General features: G+C 39.3%; 1 protein-coding gene and 1 non-coding gene across 2 annotated transcripts; one reads left to right on the forward strand and one right to left on the reverse strand.

Annotated features, from left to right (window-relative positions):
• Positions 1 to 6,046: 6,046 nt before the first annotated feature.
• On the reverse strand, positions 6,047 to 6,748 carry LOC120088218 (extensin-like). The gene has a single exon (XM_039045359.1). The coding sequence runs from the start codon at positions 6,746 to 6,748 to the stop codon at positions 6,047 to 6,049; it is 702 nt and encodes a 233-aa protein (XP_038901287.1).
• A 2,795-nt stretch (positions 6,749 to 9,543) lies between these two features.
• On the forward strand, positions 9,544 to 9,647 carry LOC120089618. Its single transcript, XR_005485291.1, has one exon. It is a non-coding gene; the product is annotated as a small nucleolar RNA R71 (small nucleolar RNA).
• The last annotated feature ends 2,652 nt before the right edge of the window (positions 9,648 to 12,299 follow it).

The following is a 12,299-nucleotide window of genomic DNA, read 5'->3' on the forward strand; positions in this document are numbered from 1 at the left end:
CTCCCCTCATTCTCCGCCTAAACTGGGAATGAAAAAATTGAACATCTCTATTCATGATTTAAGAAAAACCTTCTTATGTAATAATGTATATGTGTTTCAAGTTGTAATATTCGAAAATTTAAAACTAAACTTAAATCAAACTTTCATTTGGTATCTTTTTTTCTTTTTAATTCTGTTTATTTTCTCACGATTTCTTAATCACAATTTTCATAATTCCTAAATGCATATTTTAATTCGAGATATAAAACTACTTATTTTAGATATAAAATTATAAGCTTTAATATTTATTTGACATTTTTAAAATTTTAAAGATTTATTAGATATATTTTAAAGCCAAAAGATGAAATAGATATCATTTATAAAATGATGGAGTATATAAGAAATGAAAGAGCCTATGATAAATCGATTATAACTTAACTGATATACGAACGTATTAATAATAGTAAGGTTTGTGATCCGAATCCCATATTTTATTGTAAAATAAGAAATATTGTGGGCGAGTGTAAGGTAAATAAATAATGTTAATATTAATATTTACCCATTGAGAATTCCGAATGGTCAAGCACGCACTTAGCCGGCCACCGACTAACACCATGGAAGCTTCTCAGCAGCCTCTCTCTCTTAGTAATTTATTTAATTTATTTATTTTTAGGAAATTTGTTTGGTATTTTTTTTTTAATAATTAATTGAACCACACATGACCCACTACCCAAGTAAACCTTGACTTCACATTTTAAGTAAACCCCTTCTTCAAAAATTAATATCAATAAACCATATTCATTTATTTATTAATCTTACATCAACTCAACATGATGTTGATGAGTCCACCTTCTTTAAGTTTAGTTATATAATCTGGTTTTTTTTTAAAAAAAAAATATGCATCTAGAACTATAAAATAATAACTTCATCTAAATCAATTGACTTCATTTTCAATTTTCTTAACAAAATAAAAATGGTAAATGATATTCGTTTAATTGCTAACATGATGGGCCCATCATCTTTAATTTATTTTCGATGTGAATGTTCTAATATATAATTTAATTAAATAAATATATAAACCGAACCATGAAATAATAATTTCATCCCAAACTTTGTAGTTGCACCTTTAAATTAATTGTATATAATAAGTCAATTGGCTTCATATTTTAGTCAATGTGAACAATAAAAAAGAAAAGAAGACTTAGTTTTTCAAGTCATTGTAAAGTAAAGAAACAAAAAGGGGCCTCATTTTGTAGTCAAGTTGAATAAATCCTTACATTGGAAGAAAATAGTGCATTACCAGTTAAAGTGTGAAGTTGTCGTTGGAAGAGGTATACAACGGGATGGTAAATGATAGTAGTCAAAAGGTAAACGACAACGTCAACAAGTAGACGATAGTATCAACGATAGCATTTAAAAGGAGGTAGACGATAGCATCAAGTGATAGACGATAGCATTTAGAGGATGTAAACGTGTTCGTTACTATCGTGATTCGCACTAGGAGTGTATTGTATAAACTAAATTGGAAGAATAAGTTCTAAGTGTAAGTGATGCATTTATGCTTTGATGCGTTTAAGTAAATGTAACGTGTTGGGGCGTCAGATATATGCAACAGAACACACACAACTCCTTCTAATGACATTTAAGTTTTTCTAAACTAGACCCAAGTATAAATCTAATTTAGGTTTCTGGTAAGTCCAGGGTCGAACTCAGAGATTTAGTTAACCAAACACAGACCTTGCGTTATATCTACTGTAGGGGTTTTCCTAAATAAATGTGAGAAATGTGTTATTTACACTAAATTGTTGTGCATGTGCAAGAGATGCAAAAGAGTTGAGTAGTTAGTGATGGATCATGTGAGAAAGGATTTTAATGTAAGTGGACGTGTCGGTCTAAGATGAATGTACACAAACCAGGATGTGATGTGGATGAGATGGAGTGATTTGCTTATCTTTTGTTCATGCGTAAGACTTCATTCAACATTTCTCAATGCGAATAACATACAAAACCTATCTCTAGGATGCATACGTCTAAAACAGAATGCAATAGACACTAGTAAGTCTATCTCTAGCTATACTAGGAGTCCTACTTGATGTAGTTTAGTTATTCTTTCGAACAATCTAAGTTAAATATGCTTTTTACCAATTTGTCAAGTTGGCTTAAGCATTGGAATGAAGTTTGACATAAAGTATTAATGCGTTCAACATAAACAAGAAATAAACAATGGCAAGCATGATGGATCAAATATATGAATTTTATAAAGAAACAGAGAGCCTTTACAAAAGAAATATTTAATCAAATGAAATGAAAGCGATAAATGAGATGAAGGAAACTGAGTCAAGCCAAAGAATACAATCTCTTGTATTTCTTTGGCTCAATCTGTACAATCACTTGTATAGGAATTGGATGAAGTGTCTTTCTCAAAAGTGGCTTCCTCCGCTCCCTAATCGGCGGTGGTGGTGGTTCTCAACTCTTCTGATCGTCTGGCACCACAGCACAGCTTCTAAAAACTAAAATTATGACTACGATATACAGAGAGTAAGGATCTTGATAATTTCCGAACTTCTAGACTCTAGAGGGACTTTATCTATTTATAGGCGTTGGTCACGTCCATTTAGTGAATGGGCAGCATTAAAGTCCATACCTGGTCAGCATTAAAGTCCATGCCCTGATTAGCCGCCTGACTTTCGGAAGCTTTTCAGACGCCGCCTGTTACGTGGAAGCTTTTCAGACGTCGCCTGCTATAGGTGCCCATACTTGCAAGTGGTGATGTGACACAATCAGCCTGAAGCAATGAATCTTCTCTGCGTTGAACTCCCTCCGACGCATGGCTCATGCGTTAGAGCTTTTCCTGTGGCACTTGTCTAATGCGTTAGCGTTAATCCTTGCGTTGAAATCCTGCAATACAATGCGCTAGTGTCGCGATATTTAGTAATAAAACTTCTTTTGCATGAGTTTGCTAATGTTTGAATAAATCCATGCGTTTCTTCTAAAAATGAGGAGAATCTATCATTAAAAATCTTAGTTGTTTCAACTTAAGAGCAAAAATAACTTGTATTTCTACAAGTTATCACACCCCCAAATTTGAACAATGCTTGTCCTCAAGCATTCCAAAATAATTCTTTGTTATCTCCTTTGTCTTAAGTGTGCAGAGTTCGCCTCTCATCATATTCAGTCATAAGCTTGAGATAAGAGTTTGGAAAATATAACTCAGATTGACTCTTTTCTAAAAGGACTAATGTTTAGTTTCAGGTGCAACAGGCCTTTTATCACAACTTCTTTCATTTCTCAAAATATTCTCGTTTTTTTTTTCTAAACCAACAATGCGTTAGATGCCTTTTTTTTTTTTTAAAAAAAATGCCAGATAAAAAGAAAAAAAATTATGAACTCACTTACCCATGCATTGTTCCAGGTATCCCACTTTTATTTTGGCTTCCCCCCACGAGTGTCATGCGAGCATCCAACTACGAGTGAGAACCCTTCACAACTAAACTCATATCTAATATTCATGTGTTTCAAAATATAATTTCTTCAGACTAGATAGATGAGTTATATGGGACGCGTTGGTCTAGAAGACTTAACTTCGTTTTAGCTTGCCCCCACGGGTGTCATACGAGTATCCAACTACGGCTAAGTGCCTGTTCCAACTTAACTCATGCCATTTTAAGGTTTTTCTTTTGAAGTAATGACAGAGGAGTTGCATTTAAAACATTTTTCTTATTTTGTTCCCTTTTATTTGTGATGTACTGTTTGATACGTCTTAACTCGGATTTCCCTCATCCCCAAATTTGGAGATGAGCTATACTCATCCCAAATTTGGAGACGAGCTAAATCCTCATTGCTAAAAGAGAAACAAAATTTCAAAAAGGCTTTGAGAGTCTGAAAGGAGTTTAAGACTTAAAGCTTGCACGCGTTAGAAGGTAAACATAACCTTATTAGAGAAGTTCAGGCCTTGTTGATTTTCCTAACGCCTACTCTATACTTATAGATTTCATATAGTTGATATCATTGAGGTCAGGCAAAGCACAAGACTTAGAAAATATTTAAAGAACAAAAATCAAGTATGCCAAGGTCAAACGCAAGGAACAAAATGATAGGAATTTCTCATTCATTTTCATAAATTCACATGAAGTAAACAAACAAGTCAAGCAGATACAAAAGAATAATTAAATCAAAATACAAAAATAATCGAACACCCCAAAACTCTATTGTGCTGGTGCATCATCTCTACGTTCTTCCTCAGGGTCTTCATCCATAAAACGTAGAGGGTTTCTAAGATGGGCAGGCAGTGGAGGCAGAGCAAACATTCCAACCAAGACCTGATTGATGTATTGTGTTATGTAAACAAATTAGTCTTGCATCCGTCTTGTTTGCTGCCTTAGATAATCCCTTAGATCCCAATTCTGTTGCTGAAGACCTTCGATAGATGTGGCCAGTGGTCTGAGCTGATCACTGATAAAAGTTTTCAACTCTTCTAAGTCTGCGTTGTGTTGAGGTGGTGTTGGTTCTTCATTTCTTCCAACTGGGTCTTCAAAATTTGCTGCGTTGTTTGACCCTAATCCAGTTGGTTCAAAAATTATTGGAGGAGACACAAAGTTGGGAATTGGAATTGGTGAGGGCGAAGAAAGGGAATAAGGGATGTCATGATCTATATGAGTTGGTTCTTGATGCGTTGATCAGGACTCCCTTCTGGCGGGGCCAATGGTGAGTCATGGAAAGTAAGATTGAGGGTTGGTTGCGCTTCTTCGGCTAGAAGTTCAAGGTCAGCTTCATGTTCTTCGTGCTCTGAAGCTTCATCGTTGTGTTCAACAATCTGGGCACGTCTTCTTTTGGGGGGCGCGTTTGGATGATCGAGGCTTGGTTGCCACTTCCTTGGCAGGTAAGGCAGGTTGATGCGGCGAACTGTGAAGTAGACGCCTTACTAACTTTATGTCTATCAAGCCATCGATATCTTCATGATCATCCCCTAGAGGGATGCCCCCGCGTTCGTATAGTGCACAGATAGGCCATGGAAAGTAAAGTTGCCCTCATGGCTTAGTCTTGATGGCCTTGATCTGATCCCTTATAATTCTTCCAACGTCCAAAGGGATGCACTGCATGACGCAATAGGTAGCCAGGACGCATTTTTTTGATAATGTCTCATCATGTGTTATAGGCATGATACTCCGTTTGATTAAGTAATACCACAAATTCGCGTCTAGAGTTAAATTCCTGGAAGCTAACATTTTTCCCCGTTTCTCGATGTTTGCCATTTGCTTCCAGGTTTGGCTACCATCCTTAACGCATCTTCTAATTGGCTTGGCGTTGGCTGTTCTAAGATGCGATTAACTTCCGCGTCTGGATTACTGTCAATGTTGAACACTTCGTTTATTTTGTCAGCTAAGAAGCGCATAACACCCCCATCAACAAAAGCTGTGTTCTTCTCCATATCAAACTCACTATTGTAGAACATGCAGACAAGGTTGAGCCAAATACGCGTGTGCCCAACACAGAACTGATTCCAACCCAATGCGTTTATTGTTTCTGTGATGTATATTGACAGTGGGTGGCGCTCAGGAAAGAAACCCTTTTCTACGAGTATGTCATTAAACCCTGTCGCGTGCTCTTTGGCTTCCCTTGCCAGCTCTCTTAGTTCATTCTCCGATTCCCTTTAGAGAGTCGTCTTCCTTCGCCTTTGCCTTGCGGGCTAATAGTCTTTCAACTCCTGCTCTAGTGCATCGTGCCTTGAGCTATTTCCATGCATTGCATCCTCAGGGCCGGATGCAGATTGCTCATCTTCTTCTTCCTCCAATATTAACCTTCTTTTCCTTGTTACTCTTTTTGATTTTAAGGGCCCTTCATTCGCATCGGATGGGAGTGATTGCGATGAGTCAGGGCCAATTCTCCCTTCTTCTTTATCTTTTTCTTCCCCTTCTTCTCTTTATTCTTCTTCTAGTTCCTCTTCAAGCATCATAGCATAGTGCTTCGCTTCGTCTAATTCAAGTGATGTGTTAGGTGGGTCTGAACACATCACCTGCTCTTCCTCTTGGCTTTGATTGAGAGACGCCAAGATCGCACCAAAAACCTCTTACTTGTCCAGTCGAGCCAATTCTACCAACTCTTGAAGATTGCGCTCTGACACAAGACTGTCAGAGGGTGGTATGGGTGGAGTAAATGGAGGGGTGCCCACTGGGGTATGAGGCGTCCCAGGGGAGGATATGATGATGGCAAAATGAGGTGATTGGCTCGACGCGTCGAATTCCACTGGATAAATGTTGGCTAAGGGTTGGATCGAAAGTAGAAGTGGTGGACACATGGCTGGTGATGGTACGTTGTGGAGGTAGGCTGGGAGTGGGTCATGTGTTGCACCCACCATAGTGATGTTCGGAATGACTGGTGGTGGGGCAGGCTTGGTGTAGGGTTTGAAGGCAGCCATAGATGACGGATACATCCTTGGTTTTGCAGGTGTTTTGGCCCTTGGCTTGGGGGTAGTTTTGGGTTTTGGTTGAGGGGTTTTAGGTTTAGGTTGAGGGGTCTTAGCTGGAGGGGTAACGATGGCTTTGGAGGCTTTGAAAGGGAGTTTTATAGGTACTGTGGAAGGTTTCGAAACAGACGGCCGCTGGGAAGAGGTAGCTCCGCCGTGTGTGGGTTTGGTTTGGGCAAGGGTTTTGGTGGTTTTTCTAGGGCTCGGGGGAGGTGAAATCGAAACAGAGGACGAGGAATAGAAGCTTACCGGTGAGTCGTTCCCAAAGCTCACAGTCTGGTTCTGGCTATTTGAGGCGGACGACATTGTGGCTGGAGAAGCTCGAGCGAATCGGAAGCGAGGGAGACGGAGAGGTTAGGTTTTTTTTTCTTTTTTTGTTTCAAAGAACTCGAGAGTGAAAATGAAGAAGAAGAAGGCTTCGAATCGTTGGGTCCTTTCATAGGCTGAGAGAGAATTAATGGCTGACGTCAGACAACGCCTGACGTCTGTAATAAATGTAAAGCTGAAGAGACGTCTCGGATTTCTAAATACTCGAGTGTTTTTTTGTTCTCAAGACGCGTCCCTTCAACTGGGCCATGCGTAAGACTTGCGTCTAACGCGTTCGTTATTCCCAACTCAATTATACACAACTTTTAAAGAAAAACAAACAAGTTAAGTTTCCAACTTTTATAAAATCAAAAACAAAGAACAATCTTAAATCAACCAAACAATTAAATCAACAAACTCAAACGCATCGTAAAATACAGAATGCAAAAAGATAAGGATAGAGGAAGCGTCCCTGGAATATATGGCGATGCAAATGCAGGGATACTTCAACGCGAGCCTCAATTGGCTTCACGTAGTGCAAGAGATGTCTTTTGGCGTTCCAGTCCATCTTCAAAGTAAGGCTTCACTCTCTAACCGTTTACTTTGAATGCATTGGTGGCATCTTCTCGTGTTATTTCCACAGCTCCATATGGAAAGATTGTCTTAATGATAAAGGGTCCTAACCACCTGGATTTTAGTTTTCCTGGAAATAAACGCAGACGTGAATTGAACAATAGAAACTTTTGGCCAACAACAAGTTCTTTCTTACTGATGCGTTGGTCATGCCAACGCTTTGTCTTTTCTTTGTACAGCTTGTTGTTCTCATACGCATTCAATCGCCACTCCTCGAGCTCATTGAGCTGAAGTTTGCATTGAGTGCCTGCGGCATCCAAGTTCATGATTAGTTTCTTAACTGCCCAAAATGCCTTGTGCTCCAACTCTAAAGGTAAGTGACAAGCTTTTCCAAATACAAGAGAGTATGGAGACATACCTATAGGAGTTTCGTAAGCAGTTCTGTAGGCCCAGAGCGCTTCATCCAGCCTCTATGCCCAATCCTTCCGCATTGCATTGACGACTTTCTCCAGGATAGACTTGATTTCTCAATTTGATATTTTTGCTTGACTGTTTGTTTGTGGGTGATAGGCAGTGGCGATATTGTGCCTGACATTATATTTTGCAAGTAATTTGGAAATTATGCGATTAATAAAGTGCATACCTTTGTCACTTATCAAGGATTTTGGCATTCCATAGCGTGTAAAGATGTTCCTGGTAAGAAACTTAGATACAATGGACGCATCATTCCTAGCATAGGCTACTACTTCTATCCATTTAGATACATAAGCTACTGCAAGCAGGATGTATTATTGGCCATAGGACAGCAGAAAAGGTCCCATAAAATTTATGTCCCAAACATCAAATAGCTCAACTTCGAGAATATTATTCAAGGGCATTGCGTCCCTTGAAGAAATATTTCCAGTGCGTTGATAGGGTTCACATTTTTTAACAAACTCCCTCGCATCTTTAAAGAGGGTGGGCCAAAAGTATCCGCTTTGAAGGACCTTCGCTGTGGTTCTTTGCCTACCGAAATGCCCTCCGTAAGGAGAGTCATGACACTCAGCTAAGATGCATTGTGTCTTTTCCTCCAGAACGCATCGAAACATTACGAAGTCAGGGCTTTGTTTATATAGAAACGGTTCATCCCAAAAATAAAACTTGCTGTCATGAATTAACCGCTTCTTTTGCTGAGAGTTGAAGTTCCCAGGGCATTGCTTGGTGGTTAAATAATTGACTATGTCCACGTACCAAGGTTCCCTGCCTTCAACTCTAAACAGGCTTTCATCAGGAAATGTGTCCTTGATTTCATCTTCTTGGGCTTTCATTTCTTGATTCTCTAGCCTGGACAGGTGGTCAGCAACCTGATTTTCTGTTCCATTTCTGTCCTAGATATCAATATCAAACTCCTATAGCAGCAACACCCATCTTATCAACCTTGGTTTCGCGTCTTTTTCGCTCATCAAGAATTTTATGGCTGAGTGGTCAGTGTATATGGTGGCTGATGCACCAACTAAGTAAGATCGAAACTTTTCAACGCCAAACACTACAGCCAACATTTCTTTTTCAGTAGTGGTGTAGTGTTCCTGAGAGTCATTTAATGTTTTGGATGTGTAGAAAATGGGATGTATCAAATTACCCTTTTTCTGCCCTAACATTGTTCCTACTGCCACATCACTCGCATCGCACATGAGAATAAAACGCTGCGTCCAGTCTGGTGCTATCAGTACTGGAGCTGTCGTCAACGTATACTTTAAGGTTTCAAACACGTCAGTGCAATCTTCATTAAAGTCATAGGGTCGGTTCGCCTCTAGTAATGCGCTCAAAGGTCGCGCAATCTGAGAGAATCCTCTAACAAACCGTCTATAGAAGCCGGCATGCCCTAGAAAACTTTGCAAAGTTTTAACACTTGATGGTGGTGGAAGTTTTGCTATGACATATATTTTAGCTTCATCTACTTCCAAGCCAGCCTTAGATACTTTGTGACATAAGATAATTCCATCAGTCACTATGAAGTGACATTTCTCCCAATTCAGCACTAAGTTTGTTTCTTTACATCGAGCGAGGATGGCCTCCAAATTATCTAGGCATGACTGGAATGAGTCTCCAAAGACTGAAAAATCGTCCATGAAGACTTCAACGGTCTTTTCTAGGAAGTCAAAGAAGATAGCTAGAGGTAGTTAGAGGTAGTCCATGGTCTATTCAGTCCTCCATAAAACGTCTCTATTTGGATAGTTAGAGGTATTCCATGGTTTGGGCAATTCTTGACCAAGCCCTTAAAACGCTCTCATGCGGCGCTTAAGGTCTCAGCATCTTCTTGTTCAAAGTTCATAATCTCTCGATGCCTCCTCGCGTTGGTGGTAGGTGGGAAGTATTTTTGCATAAATTTTTCCACCAACTTTTCCCAGGTGGTGATTTCACCAGGCTCTAGTGAGCTCACTCATTATTTTGCGTCATCACGCAAAGAATAGAGAAACAAGGATAGCCTGATCGCCTCTGGGTTGATTCCAAGAATCACAAATGAATTACACGTGTCCAGAAACATTTCATATGGGCGTGAGGATCTTCACCACGACCATCCCCAAATTGTCCAACAAACTGGAGCATTTGGAGCATAACAGATTTCATCTGGAACCTGGTTCCATCTGGCGTTGGGTATTTGATTCTTGGAGAGAAATCATACAGTACAGGGAACGTGTACTCCCTCATGGAACACGTGCTGCTATTCACCATCAGGATTGGATTCTGTGCAGCATGAGTTAGTTGTTGATTTGCCTGTTCTTCCGCCATTGCTCGTTGCCTGTTCTGTTGTCTGAGAAATTGCTGCCTCAACCTTCGACGACGGTTGGATCGGTTCCTACGCTGGAAGGTCCTTTCAATCTCGAGGTCGTATCTGAGTTCAGGAGTACTCTCCCTGCTCATAAATATTCACAAGCTTAGGCTTAACTTGTAATACTCCCTCGATCGAAGTGTTCCTACAACAGATACAAACAAAATTTCTGGTTAGTTTTGTTTCTAAATCCCCGGCAACGGTGCCAAAAACTTGTTCGTTGCTATCGTGATTCGTTCTAGAAGTGTATTGTATAAACTAAATTGGAATAATAAGTTCTAAGTGTAAGAGATGCGTTTATGCTTTGATGCGTTTAAGTAAATGTAACGCGTTGGGGTGTCAGATATATGCAACAGAACGCACACAACTCCTTCTAATGACGTTTAACTTTTCCTAAACCAGACCCAAGTATAATTTAGGCTCCTGGTAAGTCCAGGGTCGAACTCAGGGATTCAGTTAACCAAACGCAGACCTTTGCGTTGTATCTACTATAGGGGTTTTCCTAAATAAATGTGAGAAATATGTTATTTACACTAAATTGTTGTGCCTGTGCAAGAGATGCAAAAGAATTGAGTAGTTAGTGATGGATCATGTGAGAATGGAGTTAATGTAAGTGGACGAGTCGGTTTAAGATGAATGTACACAAACCAAGATGTGATGTGAATGAGATGGAGTGATTTGCTTATCTTTTATTCATGCGTTAGACTTCATTCAACATTTCTCAATGTGAATAACATACAAAACCTATCTCTAGGATGCATACGTCTAACACAGAATGCAATAGACATCAGTAAGTCTATCTCTAGCTATACTAGGCGTCCTACTTGATGTAACTTAGTTATTCTTTCGAACAATCTAAGTTAAAGATGCTTTTTACCAATTTGTCAAGTTGGCTTGAGCGTTGGAATGAAGTTTGGCATAAAGTTAATGCATTCAACATAAACAAGAAATAAACAATGGCAAGTATGATGGATCAAATATATGAATTTTATAAAGAAACAGAGAGTCTTTATAAAAGCAATATTTAATCAAATGAAATGAAAGCGATAAATGAGATGAAGGAAACTGAGTCAAGCCAAAGAATACAATCTCTTGTATTTCTTTGGCTCAATCTCATTGTGTACAATCACTTGTATAGGAATTGGATGAAGTGTCTTTCTCAATAGTGGCTTCCTCCGCTCCCTGATCGGCGGTGGTGGTGGTTCTCAACCCTTCTGATCGTTTGGCATCACACCACAGCTTCTAAGAACTAAAACTATGACTACGATATACAGAGAGTAAGGATCTTGATAATTTCTAAACTTCACGACTCTGGAGGGACTTCATCTATTTATAGGCTTTGGTCACGTCCACTTGGTGAATGGGCAGCATTAAAGTCCATGCCCTAATTAGCCGCCTGACTCTCGGAAGCTTTTCAGATGCCACCTGCTGCATGTAAGCTTTTCAGACGCCCCCTGCTGTAGATGCCCATACTTGCAAGTGGTGATGTGATACAATCAGCCTGGAGCAATGAATCTTCTCTACGTTGAACTCCTTCCGACGCATGGCTCATGCGTTAGAGCTTTTCCTGCGGCACTTTTCTAATGCATTAGCATTAATCCTTGATTTGAAATCCTGCAATACAATGCGTTAATGCCGCGATATTTAGTAATAAAACTTCTTTTGCATGAATTTGCTAATGTTTGAATAAATCCATGCGTTTCTTCTAAAAATGAGGAGAATCTATCATTAAAAACCTTAGTTGTTCCGACTTAAGAGCAAAAATAACTTGTGTATCTACAAGTTATCAAAACAACAACGTCTGAAGGAGGTAGACGATAGCATCAGGAGATAGACAATGTCGTGTAGACGATAACGTCAAGAGGAAGACGATAGCGTCAAGCGATAGACGATGTCGTGTAGACGATAACGTCAAGAGGTAGACTATAGTATTTGGAGGTAGACGATAGTTTCAGGTGATAGACGATGCCGTGTAGACGATAGTGTCAAGAGGTAGATGATAGTATTTAAACAAAGGTAAATGATAGTTTTAGCTTGGTAGATGATAAAGCAGAGGGTACAAGACAGTGGCACGCCAACCTTTTCTTTATATTTTCTTGTATATTGAAATGTACAGGAGTTGTATTTATACAATATGGAATCCCTAATTTGGGAATGCAAGAATAACTC

The sequence above is a fragment of the Benincasa hispida genome, chromosome 10 (assembly GCF_009727055.1).
Source record: "Benincasa hispida cultivar B227 chromosome 10, ASM972705v1, whole genome shotgun sequence".
NCBI classification, from domain to species: Eukaryota; Viridiplantae; Streptophyta; class Magnoliopsida; order Cucurbitales; family Cucurbitaceae; genus Benincasa; species Benincasa hispida.